Genomic DNA, 26,137 nt, shown 5'->3' on the forward strand with positions numbered 1-26,137 from the left:
AGAGCCATCCCCTGGGAGCAGAGTTAGTCGTCCTCTCTCCCCGTAAGCAGAACCCCTTTCTGGGAGAGGAGACAGTCGGTCTCTCTCCCCAGTGGCAGATTCATCCTTCGGGAGCGGTGGTAGTCATCCTCCCTCCCCTTACAGAGAAGCCCTTGCAGGTAGAGACGGGTATCAATATCTCTCCCCAGCAGCTGAATCCCTTTCTGGGAGAGGATACAGTTGGTCTCTCTCCCCAGCGGCAGCACAGTTTCCCATTGAGCGGAGGTAGCAGACCTCCCTTCCCAGTGGTAGATCTCCTTCTCTGGAGAAGAGACAGACGGTCTCTCCCCTCAGTAGCTTGGCAGGGTCTCTACCCTTTTCTTGTCCCGGAGTATTTCTCACCGGGGGCAGGTGTTGCATTAGGCAAGGAGGAGAAAAGCTTATACAGTTGGTGCCACATGTTTGGGCATCCAAGCTTTGCCTGCCCCACCAAGGAGCAACCTCCCCCTCTGGTCTGGGGTGGGTCCGCCGGTACTAAACCGAGTGTCACGGAGAGAGGCAGTGTGGCCATGGAACTTAAGGACACTGGAACTTGTGGGACAGCAATTGTTTGGGAGCTGGCCTCAGCAAATTTGTTTGGGACTTTGCCTTATGTGACTATCCCTGCGCCCAGGGCACAGGGTATAAATGCCAGCAGGAACCCCCCAGGATGCCCCAAGCTCAGGAGAAATGGGATAACCTCTCCCAGCAACCGAGAAGTGGAGGGCCACCGTTGGACAGCCCCAGGCTGACCCGTTAAGGGTCCAGCCGGGTCTGATGAACCGGAGGGGGGGAGATATCATGGATACCAGACAGCTAAGGCTACCTCCCAGCCCCCTACAACCTCAACCCTGTTGTTTCTCAGTGGTTTTGGGCTCCTCAGAGCAACCACAATCCCTGGAAGCTTTGGTTTGCTTGTCTTGTGAAAAGATGGTGTATGACCAGGAAAACCCTCCTAGGCTGGCTGGGCCCCTGGAACTCCCGGTTGGCTGCCTCACCACGGACACCGAACTCCCGGTCGGCCACAGGACAGCAGGACACCCGCTAACTTTACCCCTGGTCACTCCAGCAACCATATGCCCCAGAGCTCTGCTCTTTTGAGGATTAGTAGCCCCTAGGGAGGACAAGAGGTGGGGGAATTACCGGAGGGGAGTTGCTTTGGGAACCGGGGGTTTTGGACACCCCTACCCCCATTACTTCAACGGGCTGTATCTCCGGTCCCCAAAAACGAATCACGCCGCTTTTTGGACTGCGGCATCTGGGGACTGATAGCTTTCAAATGACACCCTGGAAGTGCCGCTGCTCCCGGGATCACCCCAAAACCGTCACCACTGTGTCCTGGGATTCTGTGGGACTATGGTTGCTATGGAGGCGCCGGTCAGTCTGGAGGGGCGGGAATGGCGGGAAAACTGTGGCATTGTCTCCCTGTTTTATCAAGATGAGCCTGTGTGTATAAAAGGAGTGTATGTTGTACAATAAAATCAGTTCTTGTTTCACCTGAATGCTAGTCTGTCTAGTTATTTGGGTGGGCTCCTGCTAGAATCACTTTCTTGGGCTACATAGCAGCCTATCCCAGGCAGAGGAAGGACCCTCAGGTAGAGCTACCCAGTCTGGGTAGCTGGAGTCTGCCACAGGGTGGGACCCTGAATACTGATGCTGTCGGGCATCAGGGGTGGCTACAGGCTGTGGTCACTTGCCAGCTACATAGCTGCAGTCGGCAGGGAGGAAGCAGGACCCGTTTGGCGGAGCTACCCAGTCGGGGTACCCGGGGTATCCGTCACAATACTAAACCCAAATTTTTTCTTCTATTATCAATTTTTGTTCGTTCTCTTGCTATCTTTATTTGAAAAGCAGGAATGTAAAGCTTAGGAGCCGGCCCATTTGATGTTCAGCTCCCTGGATAGCGCTTGCTTATTGGTGGCTACATTTAGCCACCAATCAGCAAGCGCAACCCAGGTGCTGAACCAAGCTTTACATTCCTGCTTTTAAAATAAAGATAGCAAAGAAACAAAGAAACATTGATAATAGGAGTAAATTAGAAAGTTGCTTAAAATTGCTGCTCTATCTGAATCATTAATAAAAAAAATCTGGGTTTAGTGTCCCTTTAAATGTGTGAAAATAAAATTTTGTAATAATACCCACTAACGCCAGTGGGGGGTGCTATAGTGCCAAAATGTAAAATACTAATTATGAAGAGATAAAAAAGAAGCATTTTACAAAAGCTATCGGCTAGATTGCGAGTTTTGCGGTAAGCTGAAAAGGCAGCGTTAACAGGTCCTAACTCTGCTTTTTCACTACCGCTGGTATTACGAGTCTTGCAGGTTTAGGGGCACCACACACTTTTTTTTGGCCTTACCGCAAACCGACTTACGTAAACTTTGTAAAGTCTTTTTTCTATGGGACTTGCATAGCGCAGGTATTACGAGACTGTCCTGGGAGGCCAAAAAGTGAGCGGTACACCCTACCCGTCAAGATTCCTAACGCATTTTAAAGTCAGTAGTTATGAGTTTTACACTACAATGCTGTAGCATAAAACTCATAACTAAAGTGCTAAAAAGTACATAACACCCATAAACTACCTATTAACCCCTAAACCGAGGCCCTCCCGCATCGCAAACACTAACATAAAATTATTAACCCCAATCTGCCGCTCTCGACATCACCGCCACTATAATTAACATATGAACCCCTAAACCGCCGCACTCCCGCCTCGCAAACACTACTTAAATATTATTAACTCCTAATCTGCCGCCCCTAACATTGCCCCCACCTACATTATACTTATTAACACCTAATCTTCTGCCCCCAACATCGCCGCCACCTACCTACATTTATTAACCCCTAATCTGCCATCCCCAACGTCGTCGTCGCCGCCACTATATTAAATTTATTAACCCTAAACCTAACACCCCCTAACTTAAATATAATTTAAATAAATCTAAATAAAATTACTATCATTACCTACATTATTCCTATTTAAAACTAAATACCTATAAAATAAACCCTAAGCTAGCTACAATATAACTAATAGTTACATTGTATCTAGCTTAGGCTTTATTTTTATTTTACAGGCAAGTTTGTATTTATTTTAACTAGGTAGAATAGTTAGTAAATAGTTATTAACTATTTAATAACTACCTAGCTAAAATAAATACAAATTTACCTGTAAAATAAAACCTAACCTAAGTTACAATAACACCTAACACTACACTATAATTAAATAAATTCCCTACATTAAATAAAATTAAATAAATAAAATTAAATCACAAAAATAAAACACTAAATTACAGAAAATAAAAAACAAATTACAAGATCTTTAAACTAATTACACCTAATCTAATAGCGCTATCAAAATAAAAAAGCCCCCCAAAATAAAAAAAACCCTAGCCTAAACTAAACTACCAATAGCCCTTAAAAGGGCCTTTTGCAGGGCATTGCCCCCAAAAAATCAGCTCTTTTACCTGTAAAAAAAAATACAAACACCCCCCAACAGTAAAACCCACCACCCACACAACCAACCCCCCAAATAAAATACTAACTAAAAAAAAAAACTAAGCTCCCCATTGCCCTGAAAAGGGCATTTGGATGGGCATTGCCCTTAAAAGGGCATTTAGCTCTATTGCAGGCCCAAAGCCCTAATCTAAAAAATAAACCCACCCAATACACCCTTAAAAAAATCCTTACACTAACCCCCAAAGATTCACTTACCAGGAGAAGTCTTCATCCAAGCGGCAAGATGTCCTCAACGAAACCGGCAGAAGTGGTCCTCCAGACGGGCAGAAGTGGTCCTCCAGACGGGCAGAAGTCTTCATCCAGACGGCATTTTCTATCTTCATCCTTCCGGTGTGGAGCGGGTCCATCTTCAAGACATCCGACGCGGAGCATCCTCTTCTTCCGATGGCTTCTTTGTAATGAATATCACTTTAAGTGACGTCATCCAAGATGGCGTCCGTTAGATTCCGATTAGCTGATAGAATTCTATCAGCCAATCGGAATTAAGGTAGAAAAATTCCTATTGGCTGATGCAATCAGCCATTAGGATTGAACTTCAATCCTATTGGCTGATTGGAACAGCCAATAGAATGCCAGCTCAATCCTATTGGCTGATTGCATCAGCCAATAGGATTTGTTCTACCTTAATTCCGAATGGCTGATAGAATTCTATCAGCCAATCGGAATCTAAGGGACGCCATCTTGGATGACGTCACTTAAAGTGATATTCATTATGAAGAAGCCGTCGGAAGAAGAGGATGCTCTGCGTCGGATGTCTTGAAGATGGACCCGCTCCGCGCCGGAAGGATGAAGATAGAAGATGCCGTCTGGATGAAGACTTCTGCCCGTCTGGAGAACCACTTCTGCCCATCTGGAGGACTACTTGCCCCTTGTATGAAGACTTCTCCCTGTAAGTGAATCTTCGGGGGTTAGTGTTAGGATTTTTTTAAGGGTGTATTGGGTGGGTTTATTTTTTAGATTAGGGACTTTGGGCCGCAATAGAGCTAAATGCCCTTTAAAGGGCAATGCCCATCCAAATGCCCTTTTCAGGGCAATGGGGAGCTTAGTTTTTTTAGTTAGGTTTTTATTTGGGGGGTTGGTTGTGTGGGTGGTGGGTTTTACTGTTGGGGGGTTGTTTGTATTTTTTTTACAGGAAAAAGACCTGATTTATTTGGGGCAATGCCCCGCAAAAGGCCCTTTTAAGGGCTATTGGTAGTTTAGTTTAGGCTAGGGTTTTTTTTTTATTTTGGGGGTCTTTTTTTATTCTGATCGGGCTCTTAGATTAGGTGTAATTAGTTTAATGATCTGTAATTTGTTTTTTATTTTCTGTAATTTAGTGTGGGGGGGGTTGTGATTTAGCTAATTTAATTTATTTAATTGTACAGGTATTTAATGTAGGGAATTTATTTAATTATAGTGTAAGGTTAGGTGTTATTGTAACTTAGGTTAGGTTTTATTTTACAGGTAAATTTGTATTTATTTTAGCTCGGTAGTTATTAAATGGTTAATAACTATTTAATAACTATTCTACCTAGGTAAAATAAATACAAACTTGCCTGTAAAATAAAAATAAACCCTAAGCTAGATACAATGTAACTATTAGTTATATTGTAGCTAGCTTAGGGTTTATTTTATTGGTAAGTATTTAGTTTTAAATAGGAATAATGTAGTTAATGATAGTAATTTTATTTAGATTTATTTCAATTATATTTAAGTTAGGGGGTGTTAGGGTTAGGGTTAGACTTAGGTTTAGGGGTTAATAAATTTAATATAGTGGCGGCGACGTTGGGTGCAGCAGATTAGGGGTTAATAAGTGTAGGTAGGTTGCAGCGACATTGGGGGCGGCAGATTAGGGGTTAATAAATATAATGTAGGTGTTGGCGATGTTGGGGGCAGCAGATTAGGGGTTAATAAGTATAATGTAGGTGTTGGCGATGTCCGGAGCGGCAGATTAGGGGTTAATAAATGTAGGTAGGTTGCGGCGACATTGGGGGAGGGATATTAGGGGTTAATAAATATAATGTGGGTGTCGGCGATGTTAGAGGCGGCAGGTTAGGGGTTAATAAATATAATGTAGGTGTCGGCGATGTTGGGGGCAGCAGAATAGGGGTTCATAAGTATAATGTAGGTGGCGGCGGTGTCTGGAGTAGCAGATTAGGGGTTAAGAAATATAATGTAGGTGTCGGCGATGTCGGGGCGGCAGATTAGGGGTTAATACGTGTAAGATTAGGGGTGTTTAGACTCGGGGTTCATGTTAGGGTGTTAGGTGTAAACATAAAATGTGTTTCCCCATAGGAATCAATGGGGCTGCGTTACTGAGTTTTACACTGCTTTATTGCAGGTGTTAGACCTTTTCTCAGCCGGCTCTCCCCATTGATGTCTATGGGGAAATCGTGCACGTGGACGTACGAACAGCTCACCGCTGACTTAAGCAGCGCTGGTATTGAAGTGAAGTTTGGAGCTCAATTTTGCTCTACGCTCACTTCTTGCCTTTTAACGGCAGGTTTCAGAAAACCTGTAATACCAGCGCTGCAGGAAAGTGAGCGGTGACAATAAACTGCTCATTGGCACCGCACAGCTCCTAACGCAAAACTCGTAATCTCGCCGTATGCTATTAGTAGCAACAAGTTTTAATAATCATACAATTGCCACTAATAGCATAGTTTATAGTTGGGACTGTGTGCTTATCTAGATAAGGATCCTTTTTGGTTTAGTGGCTTTTGTATGATGGGACAACCATGGTGAATTGCGCCATAACTGCACTCAAGCTTTGAATTGCACTTATTGATATTGTGGGCAGTTTATGGGGGTGGATGGTTCATTCCCTGTTTTAATAATCTAGTATTTGTATGTGCATCACATATGAGTAAGTGATTTACTCTACTTTTATTAGTTTGAATTAACCTCTTAAGGACATATGACGGAAATTTTCCGTCATAAAACAATTGAGAAAACTGAAAGCTGTGTCCTTAAAGGGTTAAAGGTTAAGTTTTCTTAGCAGGTTACCAATTCTCAGTTGGACTTTAAGGTTATCGAGTGAGTTCTTTGGTAAGGTGCTTCTTTTCCTTCTCTTCATATTTAGTATCATACAATATGTTTGCCACATCTACTACAACAAACACATTTACAAATACAAGTTTACCACAAACACTGCATTACATAATAGTTACTACTGCTTTACATCACAATATCTATTGCTGACACTGAAAATAAGTAGCGCAAACATTCCAAACATGACACAAAGGTGAGATACTAATTCTGTTCTTCATTAACACACTTCACAATTACAATGCACACGCTAAAGGGAATGGACAGTCCCTAAGTACTATGTTATGTTTAACTCTTGGTGTTTCAGGCCTGGCGGAAATATGACACAGACAGAAGCGGCTATATAGAAGCAAATGAACTAAAGGTATAATGAGAACTGCTTAAATTGTGTCTATTTGACATTAGTTGTATGTGCCTTTAAATCAATTTGTAATACGCACACTAATATATTTTATTAATATAACCATGTCTTGGTGACTACAAATATTTACTACTTACAAACCTTAAATTAATCAATGCAAATCATATCTAACCTTTTCAAATGAGATGCCACGCTACAATTTTTACAGTACCAGAGAATCCATGTGTGTCAGTGACATTTTAGCAAATAGTTTACTGGGGCTGGATAAACCCCAGCGCACATTTTCTTAGAAAGTTTGCAATAAACAAAAAATAAAATGGTAAAATTTCCTTTTTTCATTTTGACGGTGGCGCCTTTTACACACCCGCAGAGCAGCTGCTGCTGATTGGTGCAAACACTCTGTGCACAAGCTTTAGTGACAGGAAGCATGTGCACAACAATCAGAGAGGCTCTGTATCAGTGATAGCTAACCTTAGCACCCCTGATGTACATTTATCTCAGAGCTTATAAAAGATGTTATGTGTTTAGTTTATATTCTCCCCTAGGCAGTGGGAAATCTGCAGCCCCCAACAATTTTACCTTATATAGGGGGTTATTATGAACATCTATTAGACAACCAGGAATCATAAATTTGTTTAAAGAAAATAATAATAAATGAATAAATAAAACTTTTGAAGTGGATAGAAGTGGTAAGGCGTCATGCTTTAGATCTAGCTCCACTAACACCTGCTATCCTAGGCCTAATTGAGGTGTAACATATGCCCCTGATTTAGCATGATATAGAGCTTATGGGGCATATTTATCAAGCTCCGTATCTAAAGACTGCTGCTCCATAACTTGTCCGTCTGCTCTGAGTCCGCGGACAGAAATCAACCAGATCGAATACGATCGGGTTGATTGACACCCCCTGCTAGCGGCCGAATCTGCAGGAGGCGGCATTGCAGGAGGCAGCATTTATTGAAGTGCGGCGGACATGATACGCTACATCATATCATGTCCACCCGCACATTGATAAATATGCCCCTATACGTGTACAAATGATATAAAACCACGTAATGAGCACTAGCTTTCAGGCTGGATGACGTGTGTGGGCACGCTGTGTGTTGCCAATGGAGAGTGATAAAAGTATGTGATCACAGTCAAATGTTTCATCATATGGGCCTATTGACATAAAGCTCTCTGCTCTGTGAGATTATCTACAAATTCTCATTAGTACTTTAAGGTCCCTCAAATAATTTTAGAAAGGTCATTTTAAAGCTTTAGAGCTGTGCAGGTTCTGGGTGTGAAGGAGAGGCATATACATTAGTTAAAGTAGTTAAAGGGACAGTATACTGTAAAATAGTTTTTCCCTTAATGTGTTTACAATTGCTTTTTCTACCAGCTGCAGAGTATAAAATGTATGAGATTTGCTTTTTAAGGCTTATTTGTGTATATTAAAGATCTGATTTTGTGTTTTGAAGCCACAGCCTAATAAAATGGGTTGAGCTTGTAGGTATAATCCGATCTCATTACTGTATCACATTGTGCACATATACCTGCTTCTTTATCTTATATCTGTCCTTAAAACAATCACCAGTACTTTGAGAGAACAATGGAAAATCAACATTTTATTACCTTATCTCTGCTATATCCCACTGGGAGTGTAATTTCTTATGCTGGCTGTGTTTACAAAGCTTATCTATAGCTGGAACGCGTGGCCACAAACTTTCAGAATAGGTGGGGATACCACGTGCTAAATCAACAATTTCAAATGCCAATATAAGGGTAAAGGAGCTACTTGTAAACAATTTAATACACTCCAGCAGGTAAAGTGTATCATTGGGAACAAATTAAAGGGGAGAACATTTTTGAGTAAACTGTCCCTTTAAGGAGCTTGTGCTTGCTCTCCATACTGATGATATTTTTTTTGTTTTTTTTCATCAGGCCCTACATAGTGGCCATTGTGTATGGACAAAGAGATAAGATAAGGTGGGCTTAATATATAGTGAGATAGCTAAGATTGTGAGGTCTACTATTTCTGCAAGCTCAGTCAATTTATATGGGCATGTTCTTGAGAACAAAGGATTGTGGCTTCAGTCAGATGAAACAGATTTTATATACAAAAATAACCCTAAAGGAGCAGTTTCGTGTACATTTTATACTCTGCAGCTACTATAAAAAGTAATTTCGAACACATTAAGGGGAGACCAATTTTATAGTACAATGTCCCTTTAAGGGACAGTTCTAGAGCAAACTTCCCAACATAAGCCCCCTTCCTCCCAAAGAATTCATTTATGTACCTGGGCTAGTGAACAATATTCATATACGATCATAATATTTGTACTAATGGAGATAGAAGAGACAGAAAATTGGATACAATCCTATAGACTGACATGTTGGGAGTTAGATATTTGCACTAACGATAGCCAAAACAATATCATGTATTAATAGCTAATATGAAGGTTGTAAATACCAACGGTGCAGGTGGTTGACCTTATCTTCTACTAATCGTCCCTGCCTTACCTTTCTTTTGTCCTGGGCAGAACAGGGCGTTACTTACAACTGTAGGGAAGCCGGCACCTATAAGGTTCTAACATAATGAATAGTGTTTTTCTGTTTGTGTCTCTGTCATTCAGCTTTGATGCTTCTTGTTAGTTTTCAGGTATCCACTGTCTAATTTCAGGGTTTTCTATCAGATCTACTAAAAAAAGCAAATCGCCCGTTTGATGAAAAGAAACTTCAAGAGTACACGCAGACAATAGTAAGTACGGGGTGCTGGGTATTTTGTGGTGAATGTACAGCAGTGAGTACAAGGGCAGTAAAGAGTATTGTAAGTATGTAATGCTGAGCATCAATAAGATAACTGGGCATTCAGCTATTTTTCACTGCCCTTAAAAGGGCATTGAGCTCTTTTGAGATTTGCCCAAAAAAAACCTAATCTAAAAAAACAAAAGCCCCCCAAAAATTTAAAAAACCTAACACTATAGCCCCAAATAGGTACTCACGGTTTCAGAAGTCGGGCGGAGAAGGTATTCTTCCAGGCGGGTCCATCACCTTCATCCACGGCGAATGCCGTGCGGAGGTCCGGAGCGGTCTTCCCATATGTGACGATGCCCATTCAAATGCCCTTTTCAGGGCAATGGGTAGATGAGGTTTATTATTGTTAGTTTTTTTTTTTTTTGGGAGGTTTGGTATGTGGGGGTTTTACTGTTAGGGGGGATTTTGTTTATTTTTAATGTAAAAGAGCTATTTAACTTAGGGCAATGCCCTACAAAAAGCCATTTTAAGGGCTATTGGTAGTTTAGTATTAGATCAGGGGGTGTTTTTATTTTGGGGGGGCTTTTTATTTTCATAGGGATAAGGTTTAATTATTTTATTTTGGATAATGTGTTTATTAATTTTTGTAATGTTAGCCTTTTTTTATTTTTTTTTATTAGATTAATGTAATTTTTTTTTAATTATTTTAATGTAGTTTATTTTTATTGTAATTAAGGGGTTAATTTAGGGGGTGTTAGGTTAGGGGGCTTAGTCATTAAATTAGTTTTTTGCATTGTGAGGGTTGGCGGTGTAGGAGTTAATAGGTAAATTAGGTTTAATGCGTTGTGGGGGGTTGGCGGTTCGTTTGCAATGTTGGGGTTTTGCATCCCGGTGGATTCCGAAAAATGGATTCTTTCACCACCCTGCCATTTACGGAATCCTTTGAGGATGCGTGCGCAACTGCCAACGGCGACGGACATTACAAACTCAATTATAGTATAGATGGTATTTTGTATAGGCTGTTCACTACAGCTGATTCAGCTTTTTTTTTTTAATAGGCTGCCTAGATAATATAGAAATTGGTGTCACTGGAGAGGCTGTTCATGTCTTAGTTAATATAGGAGACTAAGTAGCCTAGCTATAATTAGTATTGGACACAGATAGTGCACAAGTTATAGTAAATAAATAACAGTGATTGTGATATCTATAAGAACTAGTAAGTGAATAAACAGACTATTGTAACTATTATGTACTATGGTTTTTAGAATGTGCAAAGTTCAGAGTTCATAGGCACAAAATGCAAAATGTTATATATGGTTAACAATTTTGGGCCAGATTACGAGTGGCGTGCTAACAGTTACGCGTGAGCGAAAAGGGGTTTATATTGAGTGTTTGCACGCGTCTGGTTTAGCGCTCGGATTACAAATTGAGAGTAAACACAAACATGTGAGCACAATTGCAATTTATGATTACCTCATCCTCAGATCTCTGGTTAACTGTTTTGCAAAACAAAAAAGTTGCACAAAACACATTGAAAATACATTATAAAGTACAGTTACATTCGTAATAACACTATCTAATAAAAATTATTTTTAAAAAGGGCTAAAAGATATATAGTGGCTGATTTATCAACTTGTGGGGGATATGATTTGCTGCAGCATATCTTGTCCGCCCAACATCGATAAATGCCTGCGGGGGATATGATTCGCTGCAGAATATCTTGTCTGCCCGACATCGATATACGCTGTCGGCATTTATCATTGCACAAGCATTTCTTGTGAAATGCTTGTGCAATGCCGCCTCCTGCACATTTGCGGCTAATCGGCCGCTAGCAGGGGGTGTCAATCATCCCGATCATGGCGGATGAGTTAAGGAGCAGCGGTCTTCCAATGCTCTTCACGTAGGGGTGGGAATAGATATTCCTTTATATACTGTATCTGTATATATCTATACCTATATAATTATATATATATATATACAGTATATATATATATATATATATATATATATATATATATATATATATATATACTGTATATATATATATATATATAAATAGATAGATATATTTACCAAATAACATCATATATATATATATATAAATATGTATTTATGAATAAATATATTCTGATATGTGAAGAACATTGGAATTTGAAATATTCATAGTTTCATGTCGGGTTAGCGCACTTGATAATATATAATCGTGTTTGCACTTTTTTGCTCCATTGACTTTTATGGGGGAATACGTTAATGCGTGCAATATCCTAACTTCCGCTTTTTGCACGCATCGGGTTATACGTTTTATTTTTAACTTGTAATACTAGCGCTACCCGACGTGCACAAAAAGCTTACTTCTAGCAGAGTTAGAGCGAGAGTGGGAGGGCTAAATACCACTACACTTGTAATCTGGTCCTTTATTGGAAATAACCATTGAAGTTAGGTAACTTATTATGAGGCCTGTCTATGGCTTCCCTCCGTGCCATAGGAGCTTACACTCTTTCTGTCATTTAGCTCCGAATGTTTGATATGAATGGAGATGGAAAGCTCTGCTTGTCTGAAATGTCAAGGTAAGGACATAATGGTAGTGCTGTGCACTAAATACCGTAGATCGGAATTACTGACAAATACATGTACATTAATTATAAATATCATTGAAGTATAGTAATAAAACATACAGTATTACTCTTAATGACAATATTACTAAGGAAGGTTGCAGTATTTATAGATTGCCAAATAGCTTCTCCAACAAACCCTCTCCCTCTTACCCCTTTCTTTTTTGTGTTCCCACAAAGACAAAGAAATATATTGTTGGTCTAAATCAGAAACTCAAATAAATAAAATCCCCTGAACCAAAAGACTATTTGCGTTCCTTTCCTTCTGAAACATAAGCTCCATGAAATTGTAGGTTAACCTTATGCTTATCCCACAGTTTCTTGATTCCCCTTATAGTTCTTGGGCTTGTTTACTCTGTTGAATGTCTATTAAATGCTCACATGCAGTGCCAATACACCATACGATGTATCAGTGGTACATGCCCTCTATATGCAATGACAGATATTCTTGCTATAAGCCTGCTGTTTTAAGGGACTGGCCAGGTTTTATCATTGTAATGGACAGTATTGCTGTTAATAATATTAATATTGATGTATCAATGACTGCTAGTAACCCTATGTTTCCCTCTTTAGGCTGCTTCCTGTTCAGGAGAATTTTTTGTTGAAATTCCAGGTAAATGTAAACATGTGTTTGTATCATATGAAGGATATTTTTAGTAGTGATTGCATATAATGTGGTACCCGACAGTCCTAGTTTCTATGGAAAAGAGTATGGGGCCGATTTATCACAGCCCAAATTGGGCCGTATACAGGAGTTAAGAAGAAGCCGTCTTAAGACTGCTGCTCCTTAACTCGTCAGCTACCTCTGAGGCTGCGGACATCATTCTGCCTGATCTCATACAATCAGGTTGATTGACACCCCCTGCTAGCGCCAATTGGCCGCGAATCTGCAGGAGGCGGCATTGCACAAGCAGTTCACTAGAACTGCTTGTGCAATGATAAATGCCAACAGTGTATACTGTCTGCATTTATCGATGTCTGGCGGACATGTTCACTACAGCAAATCATGTCCGCCAGACACTTGATATATATTAGCCACGGAAGAAATATCAGCTAAGGAGGAGGATGTATCATATGTGTTAGATTGGCCAGCAAAAAGCACCAAAATTAACTTTTAAAAAATTAATTTCCAAGTGCTGCAGACAAAGGGCAGTTAGGCTTAAATGTATTGGGGGGATTCAGGACAGCAACAGTTATGGCTAGAGTGCAGAACAGGCTTAATTTTGAATACAACATCATTTCTTTTTGATCATCTTATTTTTTTAGTCCTTTGAGTTCCTAAATTGGTTGAACCACCAGAAAAGAAACTGTTGGGAAAAAAAGAGAAAATGTTCTGAGCTATTATTGCTGCACAAAAAAATGAATATAATTTAAAATAATGAATGATCCCGCTCAATCGCTAACTTCGCTAAAAATAAGATTTTTGTGCACATTGGGTATTGCATGTATTACTAGTTGATAGTTTAAAATGTTCACTCTCACACTAACCTGACGCGCGTAAAAAGTCGAACTTTGAATATTGCGTGCATTTTAGCATATTACCTCATAAAAGTCAATAGAGCAAAAGAAAAAAAACCTCTACTCACATGTAAACCCGATCAAATATTCTCAAGTGCGCCAACCTGACATGAAAATATGAATAATTAATTTTCCAATGTTCTTCACATAGAAGAATATGTTCTATTTATTCATATTTCTCTATATACAGGTATATACACAATGGTATTTTGGTACAATATACAGGGAGTGCAGAATTATTAGGCAAGTTGTATTTTTGAGGATTAATTTTATTATTGAACAACAACCATGTTCTCAATGAACCCAAAAAACTCATTAATATCAAAGCTGAATAGTTTTGGAAGTAGTTTTTAGTTTGTTTTTAGTTATAGCTATTTTTGGGGGATATCTGTGTGTGCAGGTGACTATTACTGTGCATAATTATTAGGCAACTTAACAAAAAACAAATATATACCCATTTCAATTATTTATTTTTACCAGTGAAACCAATATAACATCTCAACATTCACAAATATACATTTCTGACATTCAAAAACAAAACAAAAACAAATCAGTGACCAATATAGCCACCTTTCTTTGCAAGGACACTCAAAAGCCTGCCATCCATGGATTCTGTCAGTGTTTTGATCTGTTCACCATCAACATTGCGTGCAGCAGCAACCACAGCCTCCCAGACACTGTTCAGAGAGGTGTACTGTTTTCCCTCCTTGTAAATCTCACATTTGATGATGGACCACAGGTTCTCAATGGGGTTCAGATCAGGTGAACAAGGAGGCCATGTCATTAGATTTTCTTCTTTTATAGCCTTTCTTGCCAGCCACGCTGTGGAGTACTTGGACGCGTGTGATGGAGCATTGTCCTGCATGAAAATCATGTTTTTCTTGAAGGATGCAGACTTCTTCCTGTACCACTGCTTGAAGAAGGTGTCTTCCAGAAACTGGCAGTAGGACTGGGAGTTGAGCTTGACTCCATCCTCAACCCGAAAAGGCCCCACAAGCTCATCTTTGATGATACCAGCCCAAACCAGTACTCCACCTCCACCTTGCTGGCGTCTGAGTCGGACTGGAGCTCTCTGCCCTTTACCAATCCAGCCACGGGCCCATCCATCTGGCCCATCAAGACTCACTCTCATTTCATCAGTCCATAAAACCTTAGAAAAATCAGTCTTGAGATATTTCTTGGCCCAGTCTTGACGTTTCAGCTTGTGTGTCTTGTTCAGTGGTGGTCGTCTTTCAGCCTTTCTTACCTTGGCCATGTCTCTGAGTATTGCACACCTTGTGCTTTTGGGCACTCCAGTGATGTTGCAGCTCTGAAATATGGCCAAACTGGTGGCAAGTGGCATCTTGGCAGCTGCACGCTTGGCTTTTCTCAGTTCATGGGCAGTTTTTTTGCACCTTGGTTTTTCCACACGCTTCTTGCGACCCTGTTGACTATTTTGAATGAAACGCTTGATTGTTCGATGATCACGCTTCAGAAGCTTTGCAATTTTAAGAGTGCTGCATCCCTCTGCAAGATATCTCACTATTTTTGACTTTTCTGAGCCTGTCAAGTCCTTCTTTTGACCCATTTTGCCAAAGGAAAGGAAGTTGCCTAATAATTATGCACACCTGATATAGGGTGTTGATGTCATTAGACCACACCCCTTCTCATTACAGAGATGCACATCACCTAATATGCTTAATTGGTAGTAGGCTTTCGAGCCTATACAGCTTGGAGTAAGACAACATGCATAAAGAGGATGATGTGGTCAAAATACTCATTTGCCTAATAATTCTGCACTCCCTGTATATCTATACATACATATGTATAATTATATATATCTATACATACATATGTATAATTATATATAGGTATAGATATATACAGATGTATATAAGAATATCTATTTATAAATACATAGAATATATTCTGCTATGTGAAGAACATTGGAATGTGAATATTTACATTAAATACATATATTGCATAAATATGCTTTTACATGTTTTCATCTACTTGACAGCAAAAGGCTCCACTGCACTTATATATGTACATATGTATTTATGTGATTATATGTGTATGTATATAGGTCTGTAAATACATATATACACATATATAAAACACGGAAGGGAACTGCAGTCCAAGACCGGACCAGGTACACATCCAGTGACTCAGCAACATCCAGCCCTGGGTGCTAAATAGCACTCCAAAAAAGCTGTGATGTCACCAGAGCCACAGGCAGTTAACCCCAGTCCGGAATGGGTGCAAGAAACAAGGGGGATTACAAACAAAAAGTAATATAACACATAGAGACACCCAGCACTCACCAGCAAGCTCACAGCTAAGATAAAATCACAACTGGAAAGGTTAGTTACCGCATCTGGCCAAATGGGAAAAGCTCAGGCACCACGTCAAGGTCCTTTCCACTGCCTGAGTCCCTAACACAGCCACACCATGCGAGCTCACAAAGCCAAACAAACTGAGAACAAAGGAGGGGTGCACAGGTGGATGTAATCACCCAGAGAAATACAAAACACGGAAGGGAACTGCACTCCAAGACCAGACCAGGTACACATCCAGTGACTCAGCAACATCCAGCCCCGGGTGCTAAATAGCACTCCAAAAAAGCTGTGATGTCACCAGAGCCACAGGCAGTTAACCCCAGTCTGGAATGGGTGCAAGAAACAAGGGGGATTACAAACAAAAAGTAATACAACACATAGAGACACCCAGCACTCACCAGCTAGCTCACAGCTAAGATAAAATCACAACTGGAAAGGTTAGTTACCGCATCTGGCCAAATGGGAAAAGCTCAGGCACCAAGTCAAGGTCCTTTCCACTGCCTGAGTCCCTAACACAGCCACACCATGTGAGCTCACAAAGCCAAACAGAGAACAAAGGAGGGGTGCACAGGTGGATGTAATCACTCAGAAAAATACAAAACACGAAAGGGACATATATATACACATATATACATACATACATATATACATACATATACATCTTTAGACATGTATATGTATGTATCTCTATGTTAAAGTCCTTTGCCTGACTTTATTTCTAACATCTGAGCCTCATATCTTTGAGCTTTATAACTTTTATGTGTATTTATTATTAAAAAGGAAACATCGTCACTTGGGTGTTAAGGGAATACGACCATATATGATACACAGGCAAATGTAAAAGCACTGAAGCAAAGGCATTTGTTACAGCAAGTTTATGCAGTTAAATGGATAGTCCCACCCCCTAGTGATGTCAGTCCGTTACATCCAACGTACTCTTCGCCACGTTGGCTTTTTCAAGGATGTCTTTTACATGGCGAAGCAGACTGACATCATTAGGAGGTGGGGACTATCCACTTAACCGGATGAATTTGCTGTAGCAAATGTCTGATACCGTGTTTTTACATTTGTATAAAAAAGTTTTAATGGCTCAAGATAGCTCAAGGATATGAGGTCTCAGGTATTAGAAAATAAAAGGCTTTAACATAGAGATACATACATATACATGTCTTAATATGTGTGTGTATATATATATATATATATATATATATATACTGTGTATATATATATATATATATATATATATATACATATATGTTTATATGTGTGTGCATATGTATTTATGTATTTATATGTGTATATGTATTTACAGACATATATACACATATAAACACATAAATACATATGTACATATATATATATAAGTGCAATGGAGTCCTTTGCGGTCAAGCAGCTGAAAACATGAAAAATCATATTTATGCAATATTCATAGTTAAATAAGTGTTTAACTATGTATTCCTGTATATATATATATATATATATATATATATATATATATATATATATATATATATATATATATATATATATATATATATATAGATATATATATATATATAGATATATATATATATATACATACATACATACAGAGAGAAGTGCACTCACAGGAACGAACAACTGACTCAATACCATTGTTAGCCTGTTCTATGGCGATTTACCACCTGGGTGCAGCTTTTTAGCCCAGTAATGTTTTTCACAGAGAAGAACTTTTCTGTAGTATATCAGACTGATCCCGCCTATTATGGTCAGTCCACTGCCAAAATACCAGGCAATTCCTCTCTGAACAAGGAACACAGCAACCCCAGACGATCGTTTTGGCCTTCATTGGGCCTCACCAGTGAGGTGTAGCTATTCCTCTAAGCACACTGAGCAAGGAGTCCACGTCTGGTTGCCCCTTTTTTCCCATAGGGAGACTAAATACATACAGAGAGAAGTGCACTCACAGGAACGAACAACTGGCTCAATAACATTGTTAGCCTGCTCTATGGCGATTTACCACCTGGGTGCAGCTTTTTAGCCCAGTAATGCTTTTCACAGAGTAGAACTTTCCTGTAGTATATCAGTATTGATATATATTTTGCCCAAACCATTATATATATATATATATATATATATATATATATATATATATATATATATATATATATATATATATATATATATATATATATATATATATTTAAGAATAAATAGAACATATTCTGGAATGTGAAATATTCATATTTCATGTTGGGTTAGCACTCTTGAGTAAACGAGGCGTTAACGGGTTTGAGCGCGAGTAAAATTCTAACACATCGTGAATTATATTGGCTATATAAGTTAGAAGCTAAAGGACCAGCAGGCATGAATAAAGATTTTGATTTATCTATCTTTGTATAATATCTTTGGGTAGATTATATTAATTTCAATATGTATTCTGTAAATGTCTAATGGTATCTTATAGAGCAGTGCTTTCCAAACTGTATGTCGGGACACACTAGTGTGTCGGCAGCAGAGTGTAGGTGTGTCCCTGCTTCAGCACAAATTTTTTTACATTTATTTTTTTTTTGTTTCTGACTTTCTGCCTGCCTGCTACTAGTCATATCACGTGGTTGACTCGTGATTGATACCTAGGGGTCACAGATCATCTTAACCTATTGGTGCAGCTCAGTGGGAAGTGAAACTATTTCCATTGGCGGCTTTGGCGGCACATTGGCTCCTGATTGCACGTGTGTCTCCTTAATTGGCTCGTGACTGCATGTGTAGTCAGTGAGTGGGACAGCAGTGTGTTTGCAGCGCAGGCAGTAGTCAATTGGACTCACCGAGCTCTGAGGGCAGCAGCTTAAATGCTGAGCTGAAGTCCGAAGTCAGTGGGGGTTTTTTTGCAGCTAGCTCCCAGTAGTGCATTGCTGCTCCTGCTCTTGATATATGGATAGGAAGTGGAAGCTTACAAATGCTTGATGATGAAATGCGAGTGTCTTTATCTAATATTCCACCAAATATTCAAAAACTGTGTTCATCCCATCAACCTCATACATCCCATTAAAATAGTAAGTAGCTATTGGTGTTATTAAACTTTTTTTTAATTCTTGAACGTACTTACTGTTACTTGTAAATACATTTGTTTTTTATAACATTTATGTACGCGTCCATATCTCTTAAAACCAGTTAGTTTAACCTCCTGTTTGCCAGTACAACAGAATTACTGTGTCGCGAAATTATGTAGGTCTAAAAAGTGTGTCGCCAACATGAAAAGTTTGGAAAGCTCTGTTATAAAGTATAAAATAAATATAGGTATGAGCTGTATGACATAGGCGCTTTATAACTGTGTGTATAGATTTAGGTAAGAGGGTATATTATAATGACCAGTAGAGGGCATGATAGATACAAAGTATAGCTAATACTTAGGTGTTAATAGACACAGGTGTGCTAGGTGTCATGTAGTATTTAAGGTGCAACAGTATTGTATTGTGTATGCAACATGATTAAGGGGTAACACCTGAAACATCGTTGCTTGTTTGTTTTATTTGGAGATGATGTTTGAATAAACCAAGTTACTTTTAAGATACTGGAGTGCAGCCATTCTTCTTTTGCCTGGACTATCTACTTCTATGCTTACATGTGATAGCAGCATTTTACAAACTGCATAGCCACAGTTCATAGTGCTGTGTTTCTGGCTACTAAATGAACAATTTGCCACAGGGCCACCTTTAGCATTTGCGTGGCCCTGGGCAAGACAAATTTGTGCTCCTCATCCCCTTAGCCAAAGGCCAGGCCTGATTGCCACCCAGCCGGTATTTTACATATATAGGGCTAGATTACAAGTGAGGCGCAACGGAATATGCGCTAGCGCAATTGCAATTCAGTGCAGCTGTTCTCTTTCACTGGTTCCTGGCACACTGTGACGGTGTGCTTTATACACACCACCTGGTGTCAAAGACATGCAGGTTGTTTGCTGTCAGGGTAAATACTACAAACTCTCCCTTTGCAACCGTCTTTATATTTTTGCACTGTGCATAAGAAGTCATGATTTCAGTTATTTGCAGATAATATTCCATATAAAAACTATCTGTATATGTTTTTCCCCGCTCTATCTAATGCACTTTAGTCACAAAAAGCAGCTGCAGGCATGCAAGGAGTTTCTTCTTGAACCTGCTTTGATTGACTGAGCAGAGTACCCAGCTGCACTCTCAACTTCACCATTGTCACCGCCCCCTTAAATTGTTACTTATGCGCCCAGCTGCAGCAGTCTAGCTCTGTTCTCAGCCAGGGCTGCTGCATGTCTGTGCTCTCCTGAGGCCAGTGCTCCCAAAGCACGGGGCTTGGGGCCTACCTGCTCGCTCTGCCAAAGGCAGGCCTGATTTGCTATGTAGGTAAATGTGTTATCTGGCTCTTAAAGTTTTGTATGTAGCTCCTCAGTATTCTTACCGCATCCTACATGTCAGATATGATTGTCATGCAGAGCAGGAAGTACAGGTATACCCCGCTCATACAGCGGGTTAGGGACCGGAGCCCCGCTGTAAAGTGAAAACCGCCTTAAAGTGAAACAAGGCAGTTTTAGCTTTTTTTCACTTGCCAGTGTGTTTAAAGACTTGAAAACATGTTTAAACTAACATATATTAGGGGTGCAATAGTGCTATGTTTAGTTTACCACTAGTACAGCACAGTATTCAATTAGTATTCAATAAATACTGTATCTGTAAAATAGTGACAATTACTGTAGTAAAATTTGCCAGACTATAGCACAGAGGCACAGATTGCACTGTAATGATGTAAACAGAGTGAACTAAGCATAACAAAATGGTGCCAATCAGTTTTCTTGCAATCTCCTGATGATTACAGCACTGTTTCAAAATCCTTGGAGGCTGAACTTCATCTCCACAAAGCGCTGTATTAGCGAAGCGCTGTAAAGTGAAGCGCTGTAAAGTGAGGTATACCTGTATGGCAATCTCTATGCAAAACCATAAACCTGAGTAAGACAGATTAAGTATTTGTTAGTATCTTTTAGCTTAAATGAAATATGTAGGTGCACTTACAGCATGTGCTGGCATACAGAGATAACAACCAATATCTCCTGGAACCAATGATGACATTTTCTCTAATGAAAAGCATATGGACCAGTGACAAAACTCTAAAGGCAATGTTGGTGACTACGGTAAACTTGTGATGAGTTTGTTTAAGATGCTTCTGATGAAGAAAGACCTTGTTGGGAAAATGCATAGCTCTGGAAATACAGCTGCTCTTCTTTTCTTTTTTTAAGTAAATATAACAACAGTTTTATGTTAGCAATAGCTTTTATTATTGGTTTTTATTGTAGGTTAACTATTATGTGCCTGTATAAATTAAAAATGTTCAACAGTTTTTTTTAACAACTCCTCCTCAACATTTATGAGGTGTCCAAAATTTAGGTCTAAGGCAGGGACACCCTTAGCATTTGTAGGGCCCTGGGCTAGACAAATTTGCGGGGCCCCACAGCCCAGCACTCTTATGCACCTTCTAATACCCTCACCATTGAAAGTATGGGGGCCCCAAAGCACGGGCCCTGGGTGGGTGTCCCTCTCTTCCTGCCCATAGGGCAGGCCTGGTCTGAGGTGTCCTGAATCGGTCTGGGAAATCAGTTCACTTGAAATTTCAGATAATTTGCCATTATTGGCCAGTAATGCAAGACCAGCTGTTAAATAGAAGTTAAGAGAACCTTGATGTAATGACACGTTTATTCTCTTGTTCTTTATTCATCCCTTTCTGTACCACCTCTTTAATCTGCCTTTTATTTTTTTACCTTTCATGGAATTATAGCCCCTCTCTACAAATGTAATTGACTCACTTTCCTCTTACCCACAAAGGTTGTATTAAGTCCTGCTGGAAGTGGATGAGAGGCTAGTAAAACTAATAGTGTTCTGAAATGTACATATTTGAACTCTGCAAATGTATAGTTGTTTTTATTTGTGGTGAGCATATAATTTGTATATTATCTGTAGCATTTCTAATAAAATACACTTTCATTACAGGGAATGAAGCTGAGCTGTGATGCATTTAACGCTATTTTCAGTTTTTATGATAAGGTAAAGTATAAAAATAATGTACACACTTGGACATATATTCAATACACACACAAAAACCTACACAAATACACATGCCCAATTACATGCACCTACAAACACATTGGCAACCTTGCTAAATACAGTATGAGCAAAGAAGGCTGTTCTTTATTGTTTAACCTTTTGATCTTTTGTTAAAAAAATACACAAACATAATCTGGTCTTATGGATATCAAACAATAGCATCACAACACAGGTTTATCCAAGAAATATATGTGTGGCACAATTATTGGCACCTTTTTAGTCAATACTTTGTGCTACCCCCCATTTGCCAAGATAACAGCTCTGAATCTTCTCCTATAATGCCTGATGAGGTTGGAGAATACATGGCAAGGGATCTGAGACCATTCCTCCACACAGAATCTCTCCAGATCCTTCAAATTTTGAGGTCAATGCTGGTGGACTCTCCTCTTCAGTTCACCCCACAGGTTTTCTATGGGGTTCAAGTAAGGGAACTGGGATGGTCATGGCAGGACCTTGATTTTGTGGTCAGTAAACCATTTTTGTGTTAATTTTGATGTATGTTTTGGATCATTGTCCTGCTGGAAGATCCAAAAATTGCCCATTTCAAGCTTTTTGGCAGAGGCAGTCAGGTGTACATTAAATATCTGTTGATATTTGATAGAGTCCATGATGAAATGTATCCTAACAAAATGTCCAGGTCCTCTGACATAAAAACAGCTCGAAAACATTAAAGAGCCACCACCATATTTAACTGTGGGCATAAGGTACTTTTCCATATGGCTACCTCTCTGTGTGTGCCAAAACCATCTCTGATGTCTATTGCCAAAAAGCTATATTTTGGTTTCATCTGACCATAGAACCCTATACCATTTGATGTTCCAATAGTGTCTGGCAAACTGAAAACACTTAAGTTTGTTTTTGTATTAGTAGAGGCTTTTTTCTTTAAACCCTTCCAAACAACTTGTGGTGATGTAGGTGATGTCAGATTGTAGCTTTTGGAGACTTTCTAACCCCAAGATGCAACTAACTTCTGCAATTCTCCAGCTGTGATCCTTGGAGATATTTTGGCCACTCGAACCATCCTCTTCACAGTGCATTGAGACAATATAGACACGCTTCCTCTTCCAGGTCGATTCATAACATTTACAATTGACTGGAACTTGGTGGAAATGGGCATTTTCTATGCTTTTGCTATTTTCTTATAACCACTTCCCATTTTGTGAAGTTCAACAACCTTTTGCCGCACATCGCAGCTATATTCCTTAGTCTTACCCATTATGATGAATGACTAACTATGTGTTACCTCATATTTATACCCCTGTGAAACAGGAAGTCATGGTTGAACAATTTCCTGCTCCTAGTCACCCAGGTATACTAAATATTTATTTAAATTCATATTTACCAAGGGTGCCAATATTAGTGGAGGGCACTGCATATAGTTCAAAAAATATACTGTATTGCACACAATTATATGAAATAAATTTTCCACACATAATGAAATAATATTAATAGCCCAATATACAACTATGCATCCAAACACATTAAGCAGTTGCCATCAACATAAATTAACTGCCTAGTTTAACCTTTGTTTTTTTTTCTTTTTCTTTCATGAATGTCTGTGAGAGTTATTGTAAAAAAAACTTTGAAAAGCCTGCAATACTCATGATTTTGCTTTTTATTTAAGATTTACCTATAATGGGCTAGATTACAAGTGGCACGCTAACTTTTTCGTGAGTGATATCGGCTTTTTTCGTGCAACGGAAATGGCGTGCGTATTACAAGTTGAAAGTAAACGTGTTCACTCGAGCGCAATCACAATTTATGCTAGTCGGTTTTAGCGCAACTTTAAAACTCACATAAAGGGTAGGGGTAGAAAAAAGTTGCATTAAACACAAAATAAATACACTTAAAAGTACCATTACACTCATATAAACACTATAGGGCCTATTTATCAAGCTCCGTATGGTTGATCGGGTTGATTGACACACCCTGCTAGCGGCCGATTGGCAACAAATCTGCAGGGGGCGGCATTGCACCAGCAGTTCACCAGAACTGCTTGTGCAATGCTGAATGCGGAGAACGTATGCTGATAAAGGTTATTTTAAATATATATATATTAAAAAGGTATAAGGGCTCAGAGTTATATGGTATAAGGTGTTTGACAAACAAGAGCTGTAAAGGGCTTTAACATATATGCATAAATATACATGTCTAAATATCTGTATGTATGTGTATGTGTGTGCGTGTATATATATATATATATTATATATTTGTCTGTGTTAATTTTGCTGGTTTCTCATATATTCCATATATCATTAGTGTGGTTTATTTGCATATGCTATATGTATTAACCGTGTTAGTTTCTTCATCACTAGCGTTATTCAGTCACATGGACCGGTCCAATTTTTAGTGCAGTACATGTATGCACTTTTTACTATTTTGATACAGGTTGTTTGTATATCACTATCTGTTGATTTATTTACCAAATCGGCACCCGGCGAGGTGCGCGAATTAAAAGCAATCTTTTTAAACTGCACACTGTGTTGCTCTAGTCATTTTCTATATAAAAAAGAGTGCTGAAACCTCAGTCTTTCAAGAGGTTATATCATAAACCTTTTTTCTTTCTTTAAATTGACATAATATAATATAAAATGGGTCTGCACCAGTTGTTATGATAATCCACTTATATAGAATTTCAAAATAAGTGGACATTTGTGTTCTGTTATTAGAGCACTTCTAGCAACACTATAATAGCAAATTTCCATTCACACCATTCTCTTTTCTAATTTAATACTACCAATAGATTTGGGTTTTCCCTCATTTTGGTATTCTATGTGAATGATGTTGCTGTAACTTGATTGGTCTTAATAAGAGAGGTTTCTTGATTCACGCACGTCGCTAGTTTTGCTGATTGGCTTTGTAAATTAACAGTATGGCTTTCGTTCTTTCTGATGAAACATGGGAGGCTGATTTATTAGCCTCCTTATCTGTGCCCAGCACTATTGATGGCAGTAAAACAGAGGCTAATCCCTTAAATGTTTTTTCTGCGTTCAAGGAATATAAAAATCTCTTGGTCAAGCAAGTGAAGTTACGAGCTGAAACAGCAAGTCTAGAAAACTATGTTAAAAATAATATTGTACCCAGAGGCCTTAGATTGAGATTAGATCCGGGCACAAATCTGAGAGAAGATGAGGGAGGGGACAATTTCTTGGAAGATTGGAACCTCAGTCTCTCAGAATGCTCAATAATCTTAATGAAAAAAAATGGTCACTAGGAACAAAGAAAGATTAGATAAAACTAAACAACTAGCAGAAGAAGCATTAGGGGTAGTAAACACCTTTGAAAATAACCCTAATTTTGGCAAATTGAACAGCAAGATACAGGAACAATTAGCTAGACTTCAAACTGATATAAAACTACGTAAAAGTAGAAAGCTAGCTAGAGATAATGAAGATTATCGCAAGAACTGTGTCTATACATACCAAACTAACAAAGGAACATATGATTCAGGGACAGATAGCTCTGATGTTGAGGTAGATACACATATTTAAAAAAACGGGCAGGTAGCGAAACCTACTGGTGGAATAGGAGAAGAGGGGGTATAAAGAGACACAGGAGGAGGGAGCTCAAATTCTGGAGGAAGGAGATATCCATCCAGGCAGAATCGACAACAGGATTTCAGTCAGGAGAGGGGTCAGAGAGGACGGACGCGGAGATACAGAGGAAGGAGGGGATTTTAACCAGTCCAGACCAAGACTTGCAGATCATTAATCTGTCTTCTTTTAGACTCAATCAGGCACATATCAGCGTCCTTAAAAAAGGTCTATCATTTTGTCTAACAAATGGTTTGGACAAATTCGAATTTCTCAAAGATTTGCACATTTTTGCTAGACGTATTGTTCTATCATAGATGTTCAAAGGGAAGGGAAAGAATATTATTGATGATTTGAGTCTAGATAGGGAAGACAGGTCGGCTCTGCAAGATCTTGA

General features: G+C 39.2%; 1 protein-coding gene across 1 annotated transcript in view; it reads left to right on the forward strand.

Moving 5' to 3' along the window:
* Positions 1-26,137, forward strand: part of CALB2 (calbindin 2) — a 150,295-nt gene that overhangs the window by 96,950 nt on the left and 27,208 nt on the right. Inside the window, exons 5-9 of the mRNA XM_053702387.1 lie at positions 6,866-6,922; positions 9,582-9,659; positions 12,167-12,222; positions 12,841-12,880; positions 22,094-22,147. Coding sequence (XP_053558362.1) covers positions 6,866-6,922; positions 9,582-9,659; positions 12,167-12,222; positions 12,841-12,880; positions 22,094-22,147 — 285 coding nt within the window. The remainder of the gene's footprint in view (positions 1-6,865; positions 6,923-9,581; positions 9,660-12,166; positions 12,223-12,840; positions 12,881-22,093; positions 22,148-26,137) is intronic.

The sequence above is a fragment of the Bombina bombina genome, chromosome 1, assembly GCF_027579735.1.
Source record: "Bombina bombina isolate aBomBom1 chromosome 1, aBomBom1.pri, whole genome shotgun sequence".
NCBI lineage: Eukaryota > Metazoa > Chordata > Amphibia > Anura > Bombinatoridae > Bombina > Bombina bombina.